This window comes from Petromyzon marinus, chromosome 28 (genome assembly GCF_048934315.1).
Source record: "Petromyzon marinus isolate PM22_M1 ecotype Great Lakes invasive population chromosome 28, UKy_Petmar_22M1.pri1.0, whole genome shotgun sequence".
Taxonomy (NCBI): Eukaryota; Metazoa; Chordata; class Hyperoartia; order Petromyzontiformes; family Petromyzontidae; genus Petromyzon; species Petromyzon marinus.
Genome location: NC_133694.1, coordinates 446784 through 467900, shown reverse-complemented (window position 1 = coordinate 467900; position 21117 = coordinate 446784). Strand labels below are relative to the sequence as shown.

At 45.4% G+C, this 21117-nt stretch overlaps 1 protein-coding gene across 1 annotated transcript in view; it reads left to right on the top strand.

Moving 5' to 3' along the window:
• Nucleotides 1-20077, top strand: part of LOC116946843 (uncharacterized) — a 69174-nt gene extending 49097 nt beyond the window's left edge. Inside the window, exons 39-59 of the mRNA XM_076070226.1 lie at nucleotides 445-514; nucleotides 730-894; nucleotides 1001-1117; nucleotides 1817-2068; nucleotides 2217-2363; nucleotides 3206-3393; nucleotides 3707-3887; nucleotides 4009-4230; nucleotides 4531-4677; nucleotides 5469-5653; nucleotides 6011-6191; nucleotides 6798-7013; nucleotides 7809-7991; nucleotides 9167-9282; nucleotides 10164-10222; nucleotides 10594-10769; nucleotides 12127-12295; nucleotides 15807-15980; nucleotides 16362-16405; nucleotides 16559-16653; nucleotides 17117-20077. Coding sequence (XP_075926341.1) covers nucleotides 445-514; nucleotides 730-894; nucleotides 1001-1117; nucleotides 1817-2068; nucleotides 2217-2363; nucleotides 3206-3393; nucleotides 3707-3887; nucleotides 4009-4230; nucleotides 4531-4677; nucleotides 5469-5653; nucleotides 6011-6191; nucleotides 6798-7013; nucleotides 7809-7991; nucleotides 9167-9282; nucleotides 10164-10222; nucleotides 10594-10769; nucleotides 12127-12295; nucleotides 15807-15980; nucleotides 16362-16405; nucleotides 16559-16653; nucleotides 17117-17173 — 3144 coding nt within the window. The 3' untranslated portion in view covers nucleotides 17174-20077. The remainder of the gene's footprint in view (nucleotides 1-444; nucleotides 515-729; nucleotides 895-1000; nucleotides 1118-1816; nucleotides 2069-2216; nucleotides 2364-3205; nucleotides 3394-3706; nucleotides 3888-4008; nucleotides 4231-4530; nucleotides 4678-5468; nucleotides 5654-6010; nucleotides 6192-6797; nucleotides 7014-7808; nucleotides 7992-9166; nucleotides 9283-10163; nucleotides 10223-10593; nucleotides 10770-12126; nucleotides 12296-15806; nucleotides 15981-16361; nucleotides 16406-16558; nucleotides 16654-17116) is intronic.
• The last annotated feature ends 1040 nt before the right edge of the window (nucleotides 20078-21117 follow it).

The following is a 21117-nucleotide window of genomic DNA, read 5'->3' as shown; positions in this document are numbered from 1 at the left end:
ATCTCCAAGCTATGTTGATTTTATGACCATACTTCACCATACTGGTCAGTGCCCAGGACTGGTTCAGATCTCACTGGTCACTGCTATTCGCCGTGACTGGGTATCAAACACAGGTCCGTGAGGTTTATATTCCTTTATTTAGCCCTAATAATAATAATTTCAATGATTTTAAATAGCAATAATAATAATGCTCTTCATTATTATTATTGCTTCCTTGCCCCCGCCAAATTTAGCAAGATATAAAATGCCCTTCAGCATTGTTCACCATGGCGACAGCTGCAGCAAACCCCGGACTGCGTTGCCGAAAGAAAGCCATTGTGCAAATTGCTACATTGAGCACCCGTGTCACTGCGAAGCCTGATCCTTACGTGAGATGCCAATCCGCATGCTTTACGGTGTCAGGACAAGTCTCAGCTTGACAACCAGCTTCCTTTTAATCAACAGGTTGAATGGAAGTTGAATGTGGACAACACGACTTCCCTTTACCTGAATGGCGTTGTCTTCAACGTGAAAGGTGAGTTTCCATCGAATCACTTTTCCTGTAGCAAAGCAATTAGCCAACGGCAGAACACCAAGCCCGGCTGCCTTTGTCTCCCTCGTATCGATGTTTTACACCAGGTACTGTGCAAACATCTGTCAAAATTGTTTATAGATATACTAAGACAGAAATCTCCCGTATAGCCTGATCAAGTGCTGTTACACAACGGTGTCAATGTTTCTACCCCGTAGGGAATCTCACAACGATAAACGGGACCACGTTGATGGCGACCAATGGGAGCCTCCTGGCCTCGTTCTCGTCGGGCGCGTCCGTGACGGTCACGGCCACGGTAGGAGCCCTGCAGTTCCTCATCTCCCTGCCGGAGACCATGCGCGACAGGACGACAGGGCTGCTCGGTGAGGAAGGCCGTCGCGATGACAGCGAGGATGCTGCGTTGAGAAAGGCCTCGGCAAGCCGCGTGACAATCCAACATCCCCCTCCTTGCCGCGTGAAACGTTTTAGGAGTGTTCAACGGAAACAAGACAGATGACTTCCAGGCTTCCAACGGAACCATCCTGCCCTTCGATGGAACCACTCTTCCTTCAGAATCCAGGATATTTTACGAGTTTGGATCAACGTGTAAGTCCGTCTGCGGTTTCGGGATCTTCAGACGCATGTTCACACGATTATTCGAGAAATTATATAAAGGCAGTCTCCGCTTACAATGCGTTACGAGAAACCCCTTCATATATCGGACCCTTATTTTCTCATAGACAGTTGAAACAGTAGAACCATCACTTGCCGACGTGTTTTTTTCTTTTATCAGCAATATTTAAAAGGGTTTAATCGGTAAAAATACACAAAACACTCCACGCCGAGTCACATTGGAAACCAGATTGACTCCATTCGAATTTGTTCAGAGTTGTGTCGATGATGCATCGTAAATCAACTCAGGGTGGCACTGTATAAAAGTTGTAACTAGAGACTGCCTGTATATATATATCCATGCCTGTCCCAGTAAGTCAAAGTGATTTGCTGCTCAAATGAGCATGTAGGGGGTTGCTCACCTCCTGATAACATAACTGAACCAGGGGTGCAAATTCCACATTTCTATAATGGGGTGAATCTGTCCATAGGACAACCACTTTTTACTTCCCCACAAGTCGTACTCGGGCGAAGTTAGCCCCTGACTAGAACTTGATCTCGCAACCTTCCAATTGCGAGCCACCTGGCCTGTGGCAATTTAATTCGCTACATCTCTCCAGATTCACACCACATTAGTCAATGCAAGCATCTGTCTGGTCAACTTTAATCAGCACCTGACGTTCGTTTCCTCAGGGAAAGTGACTTCAAGCAGCTCCCTGTTTCAGTATGGAAGTGGAGAAAGCTGGGACATCTTCAACAACAACAACTTTGTTCCAACCTTCTACGAGCAGCTTCTCAGCGAGAGCAAAAACCTCGACACAATAACAAGCACCTGCAAAGGCAACCAGGACTGCATATTCGACGTTCTAAGTACCGGCGACCTAGATTTCGGCAAAGCAACTGTACAAGCCTCGGATACTTTTATGAGCGAAAACAAAATCATCAGTAAGTGCCCAACCACCATAGCATTGACATTGTTTTAACGTTAAAGTGTCTTGAGATAAACTCGTTGGCTTCATATGCAACATTGTGTTTGCCAGCAACAACAATTTAAATCGCATTTGTCTTACGATGGCATTGATTCTCTCAACAGGCAACTCGCCACCCAATATCACGGGACGCAACATCATCCAAACGCGTTTGAACGAGGCCAGCAGTGTACAATTGGCCGTCACAGACCCAAACGGGGATAATGTCAACATCAGTATTACCCCAACGTCTCCAGATCTAAATATTTCAAGTATGAAAAACACACACAAACAGGTTTTTTTACATTACACCCTAAAGCAGCAGCTCTTATTAAGGGTGGGTGACATCTCAAGCACGTGGAATTAATAGCCCAGAGTATTTGCATGTGAATTTGCACATGTAATCTTATATGACGTTTACACAATGTGTTTGCACGACATGTGGCAATGACCAAGTCTCAGACAAGAAAGATGTCTTTGTTATCCTCATGTCACCCTTGCAAAAGAGTTGTGACGTTTCAAAACGTGGTTAAACAAAGTCTATGGTGGAATTCGATATTGCAATTATCACTCAGAAATTATATCCCACGGGCACAAATCTGGTCTTGGCAGCTGCTTGCTCGTGGTTCCACAAATGGCGATTGTGAAATCGTGGGAAAATAAACAAATGCTATTGAATCCACCAACGATGCTGTTGATCACGACTCCCACGATGGCGGAGTGGTGACACTTGTGCCTCACAACAAGGGCCTGGGTTCAGTTCCTGACTCGAGCCCGTGTTCTCGCCCCCTGTTCTGCAGTTTCTCTGGTTTCTCTCATTTCCTCTCAGGAATCACCATACCGTGCATTGAGCTGAGAGCTTCTTTACATTCAATGCACACCTTTGCGTGTTGTTACGTCTGTTTATTTCCCGGCTTGCGCACATTTTTCCGTCATGAGGTTTTTCGTCATTTACAGATTTGGATATTTTTTGGTGGTTTGCCAAATTGTTGAAATATAGATGCACCCTCCTGAAAAAGAGTATTCGGACTCAGCGTGGCTTACCTGGATAAACGCATACTAATTATGACTGTGATCATCCTTATCTTACCTTGATCGTCGTGTGTCTCGCCAGACGATGGCTTGGTGACGTGGCGGCCCACCTCGTCCAAGGAGGTGTTCGCTAGGGTCGTGGCCACGGATGGCGGCCTGGCCCCGACACTGATGGCGCTCAGCCTCACGCTGTGCAACTGCAGCGCCAAAAGCACCTGCCTCTACTCGGAGCCACTGTACAGCGTGCAACACAACCAGTCCACCTTCCAAGTGAGGAGTAGTATATTTTACAGCAGTCAGCTTTGTCTGATTGAGTTACGACAAGCAGTGACTTGTTAGTTACATAAACTATCGCTGTTGAAACCACTTAGTTCGATTCTTGATTATAGTATTTGGCAATTACAGTACTTTGGAATTTTCAGTCAAAGACAAACACAAATAGCATACCATTAATCAATCTTAATACAATAAGCAGTGTGTGTATGTGAATCAACTTTGTGGGTTTTTTTGGAGGTGCACACAGCCCTGTTACTGAGGCCACACGTTCTGCTGTCACGCTTGCTCCTTCTGGTCGACATGTCAGGTCGCCGGCTGCAACTGCTCGGACGGCTACACAGGGCAGTTCTGTGAAATGGACGTGGACGCCTGTGTGACCAACCCGTGCTACCCGGGCATCAACTGCACAGACCTGCCCCCTCCGTCTCTGGGCTACAAATGTGGTCCCTGCCCTGCGGGCTACACTGGGGATGGGGAGAAGTGTCTTGGTAAGTCGGCAGAGAAGTCCCTTGTGGCCTGGCCTCTGATATCCACGAATGTGCAGGAGCGGTGTTGGATCTTTAAGTAACCGAATGTGACCCCGGATCTTTTCTCTATGTATTTCGCCAGACATTGATGAGTGCAACGTCATGTCCCCTTGCGGCGGTCATGGAAACTGCAGCAACAGCCCAGGATCCTTCAGCTGCAGCTGCTTCCCCGGTTACAGAGACCCTCCCATCTGCCGGGACATCGACGAGTGTGCAGAGAACAAGTCCATCTGCAACAACGCCACCGAAAACTGCCTTAACCAAGAAGGGAATTACAGCTGCAACCCCAAGCCGGGCCTCCCAGGTACGGCTGCAGTACTCGCAACTGACAGGGAATCCTGCAGGACAACGTGAGCACGAGGGCAGCTATCGATGAAAACAGCACAATCCATCAGTGGCCTTGTGATTTGGTGACAGCGATTTGTTTTTGATGGAGCACCCTTTACATTTATACTGATAAACACTTTAATTGCACTTATTTATACAGTCCATTCTGGATACAACACTCTCACTGTCAAACGTTCAAACTCGATCAAATATGTTGCACTGAAGTTAAAATGTATGATTTCGTACATCAGACATGCGTTGCATCCTCTACTAACAGGCAACAAGCCGCCAACTATCAACGGAAGTACCGAGGTTAAAGCGCGGTTGAATGAGTCGACGATTCTACAGATCACGGTCGTGGATCCCGAGTCAGACCCCATCACCCTGACGATCACTCCGAACTCTTCAGACTTCACAATTTACGGTAAATATATCATTGTCATAAAACGTTTATCCACCGTGTGTTCGACAAACCTTCGTGGCAGGAAGAGTCGGAACTGTACTCTGGGTAACTGCTTCCCAGCCATGATGCATGTCTTCATTCGTGTAATCACCATTGCCTGTTACCGGCTATGACATATGAATCAAAAAGATGAAAACTGACTAAGAAAATGGAACGAAAAGCTGAAAGTTGCATAAATGCGTGCGGAGGGGTATATGTTCGGGATTACACTGAGAGACAGGAAGTGGATCACACGGATCAGGAGCCAAATAAAAATTAAATACATCATATTAAATGTTCAGGAAAATAAGTGGGTTGAGCAGGACCCATCATGGCTAGGAGGGACGATGGCCAAGAGATAAGACTGGTGATGGACGTGAGAAAGAGAGCACCACGGAGATGGAGCAATGAGATCAGTGCAAGCGCAGTCGTGAGTTAGATTGTGGCATTGCAGAGCTGTGTGAGATGGCAATGGCAGGTGAAGGCCTTCATCCGGCAATGGAATGGCCGTGGTTAATGAGATTACTTGTTGATGTAGATGTCTTCTTTGCAGCTGGAGCAGTCGTGAAATTGAAACTGACATATATCTATCAGTGTCTATACATCGTGTAAATAGGTTTTCATATATTAATTTAAAGGAAGCCCTACATGGGCACAATTGCCAGTGCATGCGTGCTGCAATCAGAACCCTGCCGCTGCCGTGCGTGAGGGACAGACAGCTAAACGATCGCCCTGACCACTCTCACCCTCCACGTGCGGTCGCCCTCCCCCAGCCAACGGCTCGGTGGGGTGGCGGCCCAGCTCCACGCGGGAGGCGTTGGTGTGGCTGGTGGCCTCGGACGGAGGGAATTCATCGCGGGTGGCGCTCTCGCTCACCGTGTGCAACTGCAGCCGGAACGCCGCTTGCAACTTCTCGCAGCCGCAGCTCAGCAACTCCAACGACTCGCCATCGTTTCAGGTGCCATAGGACCTCGAGGATGGGTGTTGATATTCTCATGCGTGCTAGATTTAGAATATGTGTGTGTACTCGCGTTGTTACGCGTGTGCTGTGTATGGGGCAATCGATACCTGGGATGGCCTTGCGAATGAGATGTTCAAACCCAAGTGATGATTATCCAGGTGAAATATTTTAATGAATAGAAACAAATACAATTACATAAAAATGAGAAACCACATACACATTTCCGAGAGGAGGCAGACAGACAACTGAAACGATGGAAAAAGCATTCTCCCATTTCCAACCTGCCCTTACACGTCCGTGGTATATCAACATGTTCCCATGGGATGTGGCCTCTCCGTGCGCCCGTGGGTGTAGGTTGCGAGCTGCCTGTGCTCGAGCGGCTACGCTGGAACCTACTGTGACCAGGACTACGACGCCTGCGGGGAGAGCCCGTGTTTCACCGGGGTGACCTGCACGGACCTGCCCGCGCCATCGCTGAACTTCACGTGCGGACCTTGTCCTGTCGGGTACAGTGGCAACGGGAGGTCCTGTTTGGGTAAGCAACATCACGTCGGCCTTGTGAATAAGTTCTCAGGACTGCATTAGGGCGCTCTGAGCCGGTGAAAGGATCCTGCAGGGGAGCTGATTTAGACACCTGGGTGTTCGTTCCCCGGACTCTCTCTGATGTCGCGAGTTCACGTGTTTACTTTCACCCCACCTGCTTCGCGCCATGCTGATCGCGTACCCTGGATCGTGTTTGAGTTGTATCTCTGGCGTTTTCTTTTGTTCGTGGCGTGTTCACCGCCTACCCTGGACCGTATGTTGAACTTCTTTAGCACCGTACGTAGCCAACCGTGCTAATTGGAGGTGCGGGGGAGGGACAACTAAACACAAAAAACAGTTCTGAATGTGTGTGGCGCTCTTTTCTGTCAAATGATGTTAAAATGTTGCTCTCAACGTTCAACATTTTGAGGTGCAATTTGGACGTTTGACACACCATAAAATAAACATAACAACATGTGCGCACTGCCAGAAGGCTGTGTGGCAGATGGCATGTGTAAAAACACCTTATTTTTGTTGATGCGGAGACACATGCGTGGGATGTAGGGGTATGGTCTGCTCGAACGTGGCCCTCGCGTCTTTCCTCTTCTCATTGTGCCAGACGTTGACGAGTGCGACGGCGCTTCGCCTTGTGGCGGAGGCGGAAACTGCACCAACAGCCCGGGCTCCTTCACCTGCACCTGCTTGCCCGGCTACAGGGGCTACCTGTGCATGGACGTGGACGAGTGTGTGGAGAACCCAAATGTCTGCACGAGCAGCCAAAACTGCATGAACACGCTCGGCGGTTTCCTGTGCACCTGCAAGCTGGGCACATCAGGTCAGGCCCATGCATTGATATCTTGAATCGTACATTCAAAAAATGCGCAACTCTTATTAGACAGGTCATTACGAGTGCGCAATTGCAGCAAAATCATATCAGTGAGTCCTAACAACAACAACAGCAACTTATAATTGTAGTGCATCCACAAGGTAACAGGAGTCTCGGAGAACACAGTCGCACAGGGAGATCGGAAGACAATGGGAGGGAGCGAGCAAGGGAAGAAAGTGGCTTGCTCACCCACTCATTAATCCACTCACCCACCCACTTACTCATCCACTCATTCGCTCACCCACTCGCGAATCCACTCACTCGCTCACTCACCCACTCACAAATCTACTCACCCACCCACTCACTCGCTCACCCACTCACTAATCCACTTACTTATTCACCCGCTCACTTATCTACCCACTCGCTCGCTCACCCACTCACGAATCCACTTACTCACCCTCCCACTCGCTCATCCACCCACTTGCTCACTCACAAATCCACTTACTCGCCCACCTAGTCACTCATCCACCCACTCGCTCACTCAGCCATTCACTCAAAAACAGGAAGAAATTAAGGGAGTGTGACTTCTCGGAGTTAGAAAGAGGGTTTGAGGAGAGACGTAAATGCAGAAAGAGAAAGGGGGGGGGGGGCGTCATTGTTCACTGATGAAGAAGTTCCAGACGGCGACTTTCGTAAAAAGAGAACATAAATTATGAAGCGCTGTTGATGTGATTTTGCAACAACATATAAATGTTGAGTCTGTTTGCAATTTCAATCCACGTGTGTTTTGTTTGTGTGGAGCAGGTAGTGACTGTACAGAGTCACCGTGCCCCGGCCTGAGCTGCCCTCAGAGCTACTGCGATAACAACGGCACGTGCAGCATCAACACAGCCACGTGCAAGCAGCAGTGCTCTTGTGGAGACAGCTACAAGGGAGACAACTGCCAGAACGGCAAGGAGATCATTCAGGCCACGTTAAGAAACACAGGTGACCGTGCGCACTCTGTACACCGCACGTGGGCAGAAAGCAATCTGCGCTGGGCACGTACGATTCAGCCATTTATACCGATTCTTGTTCTCATGATACGTGCTATGAATGGTACCCAGGAGGATCGACTAGTTACGGTCTATGTCAGGGGTCCCCAACCCCCGGGCCGCGGACCGGTACCGCTCCGCGGCCTGTTAAGAACTGGGCCGCACAGCAGGAGGTGCGCGGTGGGCGAGCGAGTGAAGCTTCATCATCTGTTTTGACAGCCTCTCCCCATCGCTCGCATTACCGTCTGAGCTCTGCCTCCTGTCAGATCAGCGGCGGCATTAGATTCTCATAGGAGCGCGAACCCTCCTGTAAACTGCGCATGCGAGGGATCTAGGTTGCGCGCTCCTTATGAGAAGTCAGAATCCGACACTTATTTTAGTCTGCGCGTGGCCCGCCCATTATTTTATTATTTACCACTTCCGTCCGCGCCTCTTTCCCGCACTGCGCACTTGTCTCAGTCACAGTTTTGGTAAGCCCACAAGCTGATCCTAGCCAATATGAGTAAAAAACACACGTCGCTGGAGAGCTTCTTTGAAAAGGGGGAAAGACCCAATGATGACCCCCCCCCCCCTCCCGGTCCGTGAAAAAATTGTCTTCCACGAAAACGGTCCCTGATGCCGAAAAGGTTGGGGACCGCTGGTCTGTGTGATCCTGTGCAAATGTCGCATCCAGCCTAATGGAGTGAACCGCGTGGCACAATCTGTGGTGCAGTAGTTAGCACACTGCGCCACAAAGACAGCAACCCAAATTATTTTACCACACTGGGAAAGTTTTGAGTTAAAATTCCTGGCTGGGTATTGAATCGGCCTATCATCCCTCTGGGGTGACTAAAATAAGTACCAATTTACAGACAAGTGAACAGCAGTTGTGTTATGGATAGACTCACTTCTGCTATAGGAATGTGGAATTTCCTCCACTGCCTCTGCAGGGTTCTAAACAGGAGATGAACAACAATGCCTCAATGGTAATTGTAGAAAAAAATCACTCCAAATTTTCCTATCAAATGAGCCAGTGCTTGTGCTGCCGATGCATGCACGCTCGTGATGAGGTCACAAGCAGTGGGGTTCGGTGTGCTCTGGATGAACACGAACACGTTGCCAAAGTTAATCTCCTCCTCTTGCCTGCAGATCTGAAAGCGAAATACCGGCTGGTATTAGAATTCTTAAATGAAAATTACAGGAATGAGTTAAATGATACCACAAGTGATGACTACACAGTGTATGCCAAGAACCACACCAAGGCTGTGAGTATATTTCTGTGTAGTCTATGAAGTCTATGTCTATGTTTCTGTAGCTTAGTTCTGAATGTGTTCTGTGTTCAATCTGGAGGACATTGGCTCGAGCCAATGTCCTCCAGATTGAACACAGAACAATGTGCACTTATGGAATTTAGCTTTAATGATGAGACTGCATCCAGATCTTCAATGATCTGTAAGCTGCTCACACAATCAACACAATTAACCCAAAACAATCTCTATTATGGATCACACAATCAAGTCTGGTTAAACCCAGGATCGACTTTAGGCAGGTCAGCCTGAATGTTTTAAACTGGCACAGATGTTCCTTTAAAGGGCTTCACGTTTCACAAGCATAGAGAACTGAGGGCATAACTTTGGATGAGAAGACCCTGGAGCTTCACTCGGAGTGACAGGCCAAGTAGCTTCCACACAACGTTAAGCGACTGATTAAATATGTCGCTCAATTGACTCAGAGTGAAGTGTCACAGGGGGGAACTGCTTCCTCAGAATGTTGAGGTATGGCAGCCCCAATAGGGTCAACCCTGCCTTGCCCCATGATATGGCCACACGGAGCACACACGCACACAAACCACCAGGCCCACCTTGCATGTTTACACATTGCTACCTTCAGGAATGAAATGCACTATTTAGCAATTATCCTGTCCTGAAGATGCTTGGCAGAGTTTCAAGTGAAATGTCATAGCGAATTGCAAAATATATATTTGAGCAAAGTAAATATTTGTCAATAGTATGATGGAGATGTTTCCCAAATAACAGCTGTGTCCATGACGAAAGAAATATATTATTTAAATATCACTTGTCATCTATATTTGAATTATTGCTGATCAAAAGAAATGTGGCGAGTAAGTAAACCTTTCTTTCTGCAGGTTGCAGACAAATTGAGTGTGATTGAGATTTATGACAGCACAGCTCTCGCAGGCTTTAGGTAAGTGCTTAAAGCAAATACTATGAGTATGATGTTTTACTTCCTGTCCTGAGGGCGAGCTTAAAATAAGTTGATGATTTAACTCTTTAAACGGCTCGTTTATTTACTTCTGGTTCTGCATGGATTTCATCCGAGTTTTCAAAGCCGAAACATCCCGATGCTGAAAAATTACTCAATTGCGATAACACATCGCAACATTGCCCCATATCGTGAAACTGCTGCAGACTGTGAAATGGAGCGCCTTCCTCCATGGATAGCCTTGCACTATAAGAATGGCGCAGCCACCACATGAACTCAGTTACTATTATTATTCTTGTTGTTCCGCTGTGCGTGTGAAACTGACTGCAGCGTTGTGTTTTTGTCTACACCAGTGGAACCAGTGGCTCGCAGCTGACAACCGTGGTCATAGCCAGTTTCAAATATACGTCCCAAGCAAATGTGTTAACCATCTACAACGGCACACTCGAGCAACGCATTAATGGTTCGTTTAGCAAAAATAGAGTACTGGAACCCATCCACCTGAAAAATCTTACAGTGGAATCAATCGGTGAGTAGAGCTGTTGTGACGTTGATATTCATGAAAAATGCAAACGCTGACTTAGCAACAACAGTGTTAAGAAACACATCGGCTTTCACAGCCAATGTTACGATTCATCTTCTTTGGTTCTTTCGGTAAAGTCACGTAGAATGAGAATAAAATAATAAATTGATAAAATAAAATAATAATTTTATCAATGTATTATTTTATTCTCATTCTACATGACTTTACCGAAAGAACCAAAGAAGATGAATCATTGCAGTCACGAAAGCTTTAAATCGAAATGTTACGATTCACAGTGGATTTGTGAGTTGGGCAACGAAATGAACCAGCCACATTTGCATCGTTAAGACCCTCCACCACCTGAAATAGACAACCAGAATCAAATGGCTCACCGTTAAATTTCGATTTAAAGCTTTCGTGACTGCAATGATTCATCTTCTTTGGTTCTTTCGGTAAAGTCACGTAGAATGAGAATAAAATAATAAATTGATCAAATAAAATAACACAATAATATTCTCACGACGTCTCGGCCACAACACAAGCGGCCTTCATCAGGTGAAGGGGGCGAGACTGTCTGGTAGGACAGCGCTGGAGTGAGAGAGCTCTCTCACTCACCGTTAAGTTGAGAGAATAATTCTCAAAACCATATTTAGCGATTAGATATGACGTTTGCTTGAGAATATATTCAGGAAGTTGGAATAGAGTTCGAAAATAGTCTGACATCCTGGATTTGTATTGACTTCCTGGATTTTTTCGTGAGGATGTTTGATGCATTCTCAAATGAAACGTCCTGTCTAGTTTCTAAATTAGGTTATGAAGATTGTTCTCCAACTTAGCGGTTGGTGAGCTGAAACACAACGAAACGGAACGTTGAATTCTTGTACACATGACAATCTAATATTGTTTGGTTATATCAGGTGGCAGAAGTCGCAACAACACAAATTTGGTCAGATCATCGCAAGGCCTATGAATCATAATCTTAATCATAAAGAATCATAATCATAAAGAATCATAATCATAAAGAAATCATAATCATAAAGAATCATCATAAATATTCATAATCATAAGGAACTCAGAACATCTAAAGAAACTGTTCTTGGAAGATACATATTTTTTTAGTTTTCAAGAAAACACCTAAAAAAGTTAAAACAAATCTGATTTTTAGAAACATCTGTATTTACCGAAATGAATGGACCTTCGTGTACTGGACGGGGCATGCCATTTCCTTAACGAACACAGCATACAATTTAGAGAGTCTGTATTTACAAACATGAATGCAAAGTTGTGTTTCAATACTCATCATGAGTGCAGCCAACACGTCCCCCCAAATTAACCTGTCCCTCCCACCTTTCCTTTGCCCCAGTTCCCAGAGACGTCCTCCTCAACTACTACAGCTGCGACACAGTCTTCAAAGGCTACGTTGTAACCCTCGACAGCGCACAGGGAGTCATCTGCAAGTCCCCGTGCAGCGACACCAACTACTGCAAAAACGGTGGCACCTGCCAGCACCTAGCAACTGGAGTCCAGTGCACGTGAGTTATGGAATTCATCATCATCAGCCATAATCAATCCACTGCTGGATGGAGACCTCCCCATTTCTATGCTGCAATGCAATGATCCTGCACGCCAACCGATCTCATCGTTCTATATCCTCTGTAGACGTCTTCTCAGACGTGCGTCCATTCGGATTGGAATTTGTGATGGAATTGTGCACGTTTCATGAATGCGTTGTTGAATGCTGGTCTAAAGGTTTATAACACAAAGTGTCCAGCAACATCGAGCACAATGGACAGTAAAGCAGATATATTTATCGCGTATTTATTGAATTGAGCTATATTATCGACACTTGGGAAAAGAGAGGATGAGAGAGAGTTCCAAATCTACCAACAGCAGAAGAGGACATTTACATCTTCTTTGGTTCTTTCGGTAAAGTCACGTAGAATGAGAATAAAATAATAAAATAAAATAACACAACAAAATTCTCGCGACGTTTCGGCCACAACACAAGTGGCCTTCTTCAGGTGAAAGGAACAAACCTGTCGGGACGACAGAGCTTCAATGAACGTTGTTAAGATTCGTAGCGTCTTTTAAGCTGGTTTAGAGAAGTGAGGCACCTTGACAAAGGGGTTTACATATCAAACAGGAGAATTTAGCATTGAAATAGCTGAGTGATTAGCTTGTGACTGATCACAGAAATGGCTATGTTAAAGTCAAAGCCTACACATCCACAGAGGCACCTAGTACAAATCAAACATGATAATTTAGCATTGAAATAACTGAGGGATTAGCTTGTGACTGGTCATAGAAATAGCTATGTTAAAGTCAAAGCCTACACATCCACAGAGGCACCTAGTACAAATCAAACAGGAGAATTTAGCATTGAAATAGCTGAGTGATTAGCTTGTGACTGGTCACAGAAATGTCTATGTTAAAGTCAAAGCCTACACATCCACAGAGGCACCTAGTACAAATCAAACAGGATAATTTAGCATTGAAATAACTGAGGGATTAGCTTGTGACTGGTCATAGAAATAGCTATATTAAAGTCAAAGCCTACACATCCACAGAGGCACCTAGTACATGGACGCCAAAGGGGCTGCAACAACTCAACTATCATACAGTAAACCGATGTGAAAAAACCTAAGTCTAAATTACATCAATATAATAAATGTACTCAATATATTCTTCAATAAGCTGAGCTATTAACAGTAACTGGATATACACTGTACTATATAATGAATACCATATAGTAAACCAATAAAAACTAAAATATAAACTACCTCAATGTTATCAATAAACTTTATATATTCTCCAATCAGCTGAGCTACCAACAATAAGTCGTTATATATCACAATGCCATATGGCAAAAAAATGGGTGGATTCTTACCCTCAACTTCAGCACCACGGACAGCTACGAGCCCCGTTCAGACGGACGAGTCCATCCATGATCGGAACGGAGGAGGGAGGAGAGAGACAGCTGCGAGGCGCTGTTATACTCCATGTTGTAAACCATACCATTAACCGTGGTTTGAGAGGTATTAAGAGTCAATGCCAGCGAAAGAGCTACGGTCTGAAGGTCCTCGTAAAATACAATTAATTAAGAACCGAAATGGTTCAAAACATCTTTTCAATGGTTACTAAGCCAGAATCCATCTTCTCGGTTGAAATTGTCTCTGCTTGTATATGTGGATGGCCTCATGAACGAATCTCTCATGGTAGCCGGTTGGTTTGCAAAGAACCTCCGTCTTGGAGAAGTCAATGTCATGTGAGCCCACTGAATTATAACAGTGATCTGCCACGGCAGAGGAGTTCGTTCTACCGTGTTTCAAGTCTGCTATGTTCGCGGATGCGGTCCGAGATATGTCGTTTGGTTTCTCCAATGTAGCTACTACCACAAAGGCACTTTAGTTTGTAAACGCCCGGGTACTGTATGTCTGGAACAGCATCTTTTACAGATGGAACCAGATCACGGATTTTATGTACTGTGGTGAATCGGACCTGGATCTTGTGTTTTTTCAGGATTTTGGAGATCTTTTTAGTGACCCCTGCAATGTAGGATAAGGTGATGGTTTTGAGTGGCTCCACAAGAGGATCCTTTTGATTTAAAGCTTTCGTGACTGCAGTAATTCATATTTGTTGTTTCCCTTCAATGTGACTTTACCGAAAGAACTAAGAATAAGAGGATCCTTCTTTATGACTGGAGTGATGGCTTTGCGGATTGTGTAGTCGGATTAACCATTAGCCCTGAGAGCCTGGTGTACGTGCTTGAGTTCACTGGTAATGTGTTCCTGGTCGGAAATGCATTGGGCTCTATGAAATAGAGTCTTGATGAGGGAGTTCTTCTGGGATGGATGGTGGTGGGAATCCGGTTTCAAGTAAGCATCTGTATGGGTAGCTTTCCTGTAGACAGAGTGGCTCATTGAACCATCAGGTCTCCTTTTAATTAAGACATCCAAAAAGGGTAGTTTGCCATCTTTTTCGACCTTCATGGTAAATCTGATGGCTGGGTGTATGGAATTGATGTGGTCGCGGAATTGGTCTAGAGTAGGCTGGCCATGTGGCCAGATGACAAAAGTGGCATCCACGTACCTCTTCCATAAGGTCGGGTGTAGAGTGGCAGTCTGGATGGCGTCAGTTTCAAATTTTTCCATGAATACGTTGGCTACAACCGGAGATAGGGGGGAGCCCATTGGGGTGCCCTCAGTTTGTTTGTAGAAAGTTCCATTCCAGGTGAAGTATGTGTTGGTTAAGCAATGTCTCACCAGGGGGGGTACATCAGTATGCAGTCCTTGATGAACCAGGTCTTCAATTAAGCGATGTGTAGGCTTTGACTTTAACATAGCCATTTCTGTGACCAGTCACAAGCTAATCACTCAGCTATTTCAATGATAAATTCTCCTGTTTGATTTGTACTAAATGCCTCTGTGGATGTGTAGGCTTTGACTTTAACATAGCCATTTCTGTGACCAGTCACAAGCTAATCACTCAGCTATTTCAATGCTAAATTCTCCTGTTTGATTTGTACTAGGTGCCTCTGTGGATGTGTAGGCTTTGACTTTAACATAGCCATTTCTGTGACCAGTCACAAGCTAATCCTTCAGCTATTTCAATGCTAAATTCTCCTGTTTGATATGTAAATCCCTTTGTCAAGGTGCCTCACTTCTCTAAACCAGCTTAAAAGACGCTACGTATCTTAACAACGTTCATTGAAGCTCTGTCGTTCCGACAGGTTTGTTCCTTTCACCTGAAGAAGGCCACTTGTGTTGTGGCCGAAACGTCATGAGAATTTTAGCGTGTTATTTTATTATTTCATTCTCATTCTACGTGACTTTACCGAAAGAACCAAAGCAAATGAATCCTTTCAGTCACGAAAGCTTTAAAGAGGACATGTACATTTATTAAACACAGTACAGATGAAAAGAAACAACCTACGTCATAGTGTCCATGCATTCCAGGTGTTAGACAAAGCGAGACATCTGTCATACTGACAGTCACATTGACATTAAGCAACACCATTGATTTGTTGTTGTGTTCCTCTGACAGATGTCCTGCAAACTTCAACGGGCAGCTTTGTGAGAATGATGTGACCGGAGTGAGCCGTGGAGTGTTCTTTGGCGTGCTGTTTGGAGTGCTGGGAGGATTGCTGCTGCTGCTGCTGCTGGGGCTGCTGGCCTTCTGTCTCTGCAAGAAGCAAAAGAATTCACTCAACTCTGACAAGTAGGAACTCTTTTTGACGTCTCCAAAAGACTGTGTGCGAGCCTCCGTGACCCTCACAGGGCCTGCGTCGTTGCCACGACTCGCATCAATTGCACGTTATACGCGCCCCATTATTAAACAATTGTATTCGCCAAATAGTTTTGTTTGCCGAGGCCATAAAATAATGCAAAGATTTTTTTTACTTCAACGGAGCGGTATTTGCCCTAAAATTTCAGTGCAGGGCAATGGTTTGAACAAAGATTAAACTAAAATGGCCCCCTGGAGTGTTCTCTGCTTAATCTGGCCCTACAGCCACACTGACAACCAAACACAATCGCTTTTGTTGCAGGTGCTATTTCCATTGTGCATTGTTTCCAAACATGTTTGTTTCCTTTTTTTCAGGCATGGCATTTTGAGGTCCTCTTCAAGAGGCTCCTACGTGCCCTGTGAGTATTATTTACCACGCCCTTGAAGAATGTGAATTCCGCATGACGTTTACATTTAGTTTGTGATTATTCGCAACGTTTATTGCACAGCTTGAGTTCTCGTCACGTTCGTTTCTCCTGTAACAAAGCTGGGTGATTTTTCTTCTTCTCCAGGGTTAACATCAATTAGCAACACTGATCTTGGCAGCAAACATCCGGTCATCCTCAAAAGCTGGAAAGCCAGACAAGAGCCCATCGATATCACCAAGGTGAGTACTGCTGCATTCCATGCTGACGACGATCATGCATTTCTATCGGGGTCGTTTCATTCCAGCAGTGGGCACCTATCGTAAACATAATACCATAGAGTACAACAACAAGACGTGCATGGGGAGGAAGTTGAAACTCCCAACAGGACGCAGCTGAACACTTTCCACTTAGCAAGACGATCGCAGGGAGAGTAGAACTACATATTCAGCCTCAACTTGTGAAAATCTCTCAGTAAAACTCACTCGCACAATGTCTGCAACTGGTACAGCTAGAGTACATTCCATATTTACCGGTGGTGTGCGCCATTAAATGCTGTGCATGTGTGTTGACTGGCTTTGATATTCACGCCTGGGACAGCCTTGCAAAGGGGATGTGGCACCTTAAGGGACAATCACCCAAGTGAAGTTTTTTTTTGATAAACACAAATAAAGCATTTCCTCTTGTGGTATTCCCGCTGCGCAGATTGTCACCAAGCGGCCGACAGCAGTGCATCCCGAGCCAGGTTACAAGTCCTTCTGACAGCCGCGGGGAGCGTGCTGGGGGCGAGGGGGGAGGGCGGCGTCTCGAGATCAGGGCGGATCCACAGTGATGCTACAGCTGCTGATCTCTGACGGCGATAATAATTTAAGAATTTGAACGCATTGAGACACAACCGGCTCGCGTTTCTTAAACAAACCTGAGAGTAATACTTTGATCCATTCATCTTCGACAACATCCTTGGGTGACCTTCATATCTTGAGCAAAACCACTATCAACCTTTGTATCACTTGCGATTTACCGTTGTTTTGCATCATTCTATACATGTACACGTATGACCCTTTGTCATTCCACTGCTGGATGATGACCTCCCCACGCCATACGGGTAGTGGGGGCTGTTTGAGCATTCTTCACCACGTTGGTCAAGGCAGGTTGCTGAAGGTGGGGAAAGTAGAAGTGGGAGTATCGAAGTACAGTATAATGGAATTTGTATCGTTGTACACACTCCCGAATCTTTGTTGCTCCAGAACGACTCGTGCAGTTTTCAAGATTGCGTCAGCTCAGGCTTGTCACAACTCCAGCACCATTACCCACATGTCGATTGTCAAAGTCAACCGATAATAAGTAAAATAACATAGTTACTGCTAACATAAGTATTAATAACACATTTATAACAAATGTAATAAACATTAAAACATTATTACCGCAGCCATAGCATTGCAAAAGTGCGTGGATCGACGACGTCACACCGGCCGCGTTGCACGGCGTTGTCTTCCTGACAGCCGATTGGCTGGTGGGAGTGACGACATTTTCTCTAGCAACCTGTGCCGTGTCCACAGCATTGCCATCTTACTTGGACTCGCATATTTCCTTACATTTTGTGTACGTTTTGACTAACGGCATTACGAATCTTACTACAATCGCGCCTGCCCATATTTTATGAGCATTTTCTAAACTCGTGCCTCAGGTGACGAAGACTTGTTAACCTGAATATGCAACTATTATGTGATGCCTTGGAAGTACTGCACTTTACGATAACACTGTTGCGCCGATGTTGAATACGATAACCGTAAAATGTATGTTCATGTAATTCCGGTATATGTAAATGTACACATATATGCTTAGACAGGCAGTTGTTGAGTGTAAATTACCACTCTGTGATGGTGGTGACATCACCGCTGCATCTGTGGCAGGGTTTGTGTAAGCTGAATCACAAATTGTGGTTCGAGGTCTCTGCCAGGTGGCAGATGAACTGGCAAAAAATTGTGGAGTGTTTGTATGTGTGGTTGCAGTGTACTGCGCGTCTTGTATGAATGTGGTATACAGCCTATATAGTTTATGAGAAAAAAATACATGACACCATATTTTACTTTACCGCACTGATCATTGCGAGTTGGAGGAGTGTGAAGGCCCAGGACGGGTTCTTGATCCGCCAAGGATGTTGGCCAGTGGCTGGGAATCAAACTCAGGTTGCCGGGTTCAACGCATAGTGCACTAACCACTGTTCCACTCCTCCACCCCCTCCCCAATGGTGACGCTTACACTGAACATGCACGCAAACATCGGTCACCTTTATTTCCAGTGCAACCAGGTAGATTCAAAACATAGTTCGCTCTGCAAGACCACCTCAGATCCTTTGCTCGTGGAGTACCCTTCAAACCCAGCCATCTTTAACCAGGAAAGTCTCGGCCACCTTCGAGGCTAGATACAACTGCTGCTGAACTTTGCCTTTGCAGGTTCAAAGGCAAAGTCCATATGCTCGATGGCAGGTGCAGCATCCCGCTGGTATTCAAACAACCTTCATGTTCTCCACGAATAAAACCAATACATATACAATGCACATCCTGCACATATCTGACCCTCCACATATACAACAAAAATATGTTTTGTACATTCCATAAGCCAGCCTTCTGGGAGTACATATTAGCAGCATTTGGCAACACAAGAAAACTCTAGACAAGCCTTTGTTTGAAGACCTCTCCACGCCATGACATGTGAGTTAGCTGACCATACTTCACCGTGCTGGCCAGTGCAGGTGGACAGGGTGGTCGTCGGACCATAAGATTATAGAACAGTGGATGTGCTGCATTGGCACCCACGTAGACACGAAGCTGTCGAGAACAACCCGGCATGTGCAGTGGTCAACCCATCCACGCACTATCCAGGCTCAAGGCTGCTGAGCCTCTGGAGTCTGACGAGATTGGAAACATTCCTGGAGATTTAGTCCGAGGCCCTTTGCCGTGATTCGCCAAATGCCAAACATGCAACTGGCACTTTTTAATTGGGGAAAGCATGTCAACCAATTAAAACTGCAATTCAGATGAAAATAACTTGCTTTCCTTTTTTTAAAAGGGATGCCATTTAATCGACACTGGGATGGTGATGGGAAATTCAGTTTCACTTCTTTGATGTAGTACATAATTAAGCTATATTTATGAAACCAATCAATAACAACCCTTAACATAAACACAGAATGTCTTTTTTTCGATTATCATTTTGACATTTCCGAACTTCTGCAACAGCCTACAGCATATTATAAAACTGGAGATTTCAGACAGTGAACTCGTTGGGTAGACTGATAACGATTCAACAATAACGTTCACAAATCGACATTCGCTCTTTTCCTGGAAATCATGCCGCCTTGGATAATGATCACAAATGAATTATAAATAGTCAACTGGGACAAGGGAAAGAGCAGTCTACATGTCAGATTCAACACAATTCAACACAACTTTAACACATGCAATTACAGTTATAAACGTCAATTGGTTTATATTCTAAATATTAACTTTGTAACTATCTGTCTACACCTTCATCGAGTCGGTGAAGTCTTCATTGTGTCTCTATGCTTGGATCTGGTTCATAAATATCTGGCTCGTTGCAGTTTTTGGTAACAGTTAATCTGCAATTAAGAACCAAAATAAGTGATTGTGATGATGTGTTTTATTTCTAATTAAAAAGAGCTCGAGAAACAATTTAAACACGCGTAATCTTTTCTGAAATGTGCTTTAATGTCTCATCCATCATGCTCAAGGTTACGCAACCGAATAAATTAACAGATACAAATGCAAAACATAATTTTACCTTACAAAAAACAATGGGTAAGTTGTGAAGCTCAGATATTGTTTGTTTTGTAAAATTGTGTAACCTCCACGAGCCTCGGCCAACAAGTTGAAGCACTCGCTAAACACACGGCAAGGCACTGCGATGTGGATTTATTGCCAGAATAAGGGCAAGCTGGTCCCCGCGCTCGGAAGTCGTTGTTGGACCCCAGTTCTTAACATATACAACAAAAAATAAGTCACCATAATTTACGAGGTCTATTCAAAATTTTCTTGGAATGTACCACGGTCCGTACTTGTTCACCAAGAACTAAAAAATATGAGTTCCTTTCAAAGCAGTCGGCTCCCACACTGATTCTTCATCATCGCCACTGCCAGTGATGACGCCGTTTCGGGGGGCAGTGATGGACGCGTTCAGCCAGAGTCTCTCTCGGTGGCCTCGCCACGTTTGTTTTAAACCTCGATATCTTCACAGCGAGGTCCTGTCGACACTTGCAAACGCACGGCGCGGTTTGCAACTTAGGCTGGGGTAACAATCGTGAGTTTCGGAGGGAGGGGGACTTCCCCAATTTAATGCAAATGCTGTCACCTGGTTCCTCTTTCTCCACGATGACTGCTACCGAACGCATACCGAGAGGGCCGGCTTTGTGTCACACCGTGCAAAAGTACGTTACGCTATTGCACAGGGAAATTCTGAGGGGGTACGGATGACTTGCCACATTCCATTCCTCTCTTCATTCGTAAGAATATTCCGTGAACCTTTGATTTGAAACCATCATCAATGGCGTCCATTGATGATTGGGGGGACACGTGCCCCCCCCCCCCACTGGCTCCGCCAGTGCCCCTTATTGTGCCCCCTCCCCCCCTTTCTCCGGTTGTAGACGGACATAGCCGATGCATGAACGCTCACCACCTGAGTTGCAA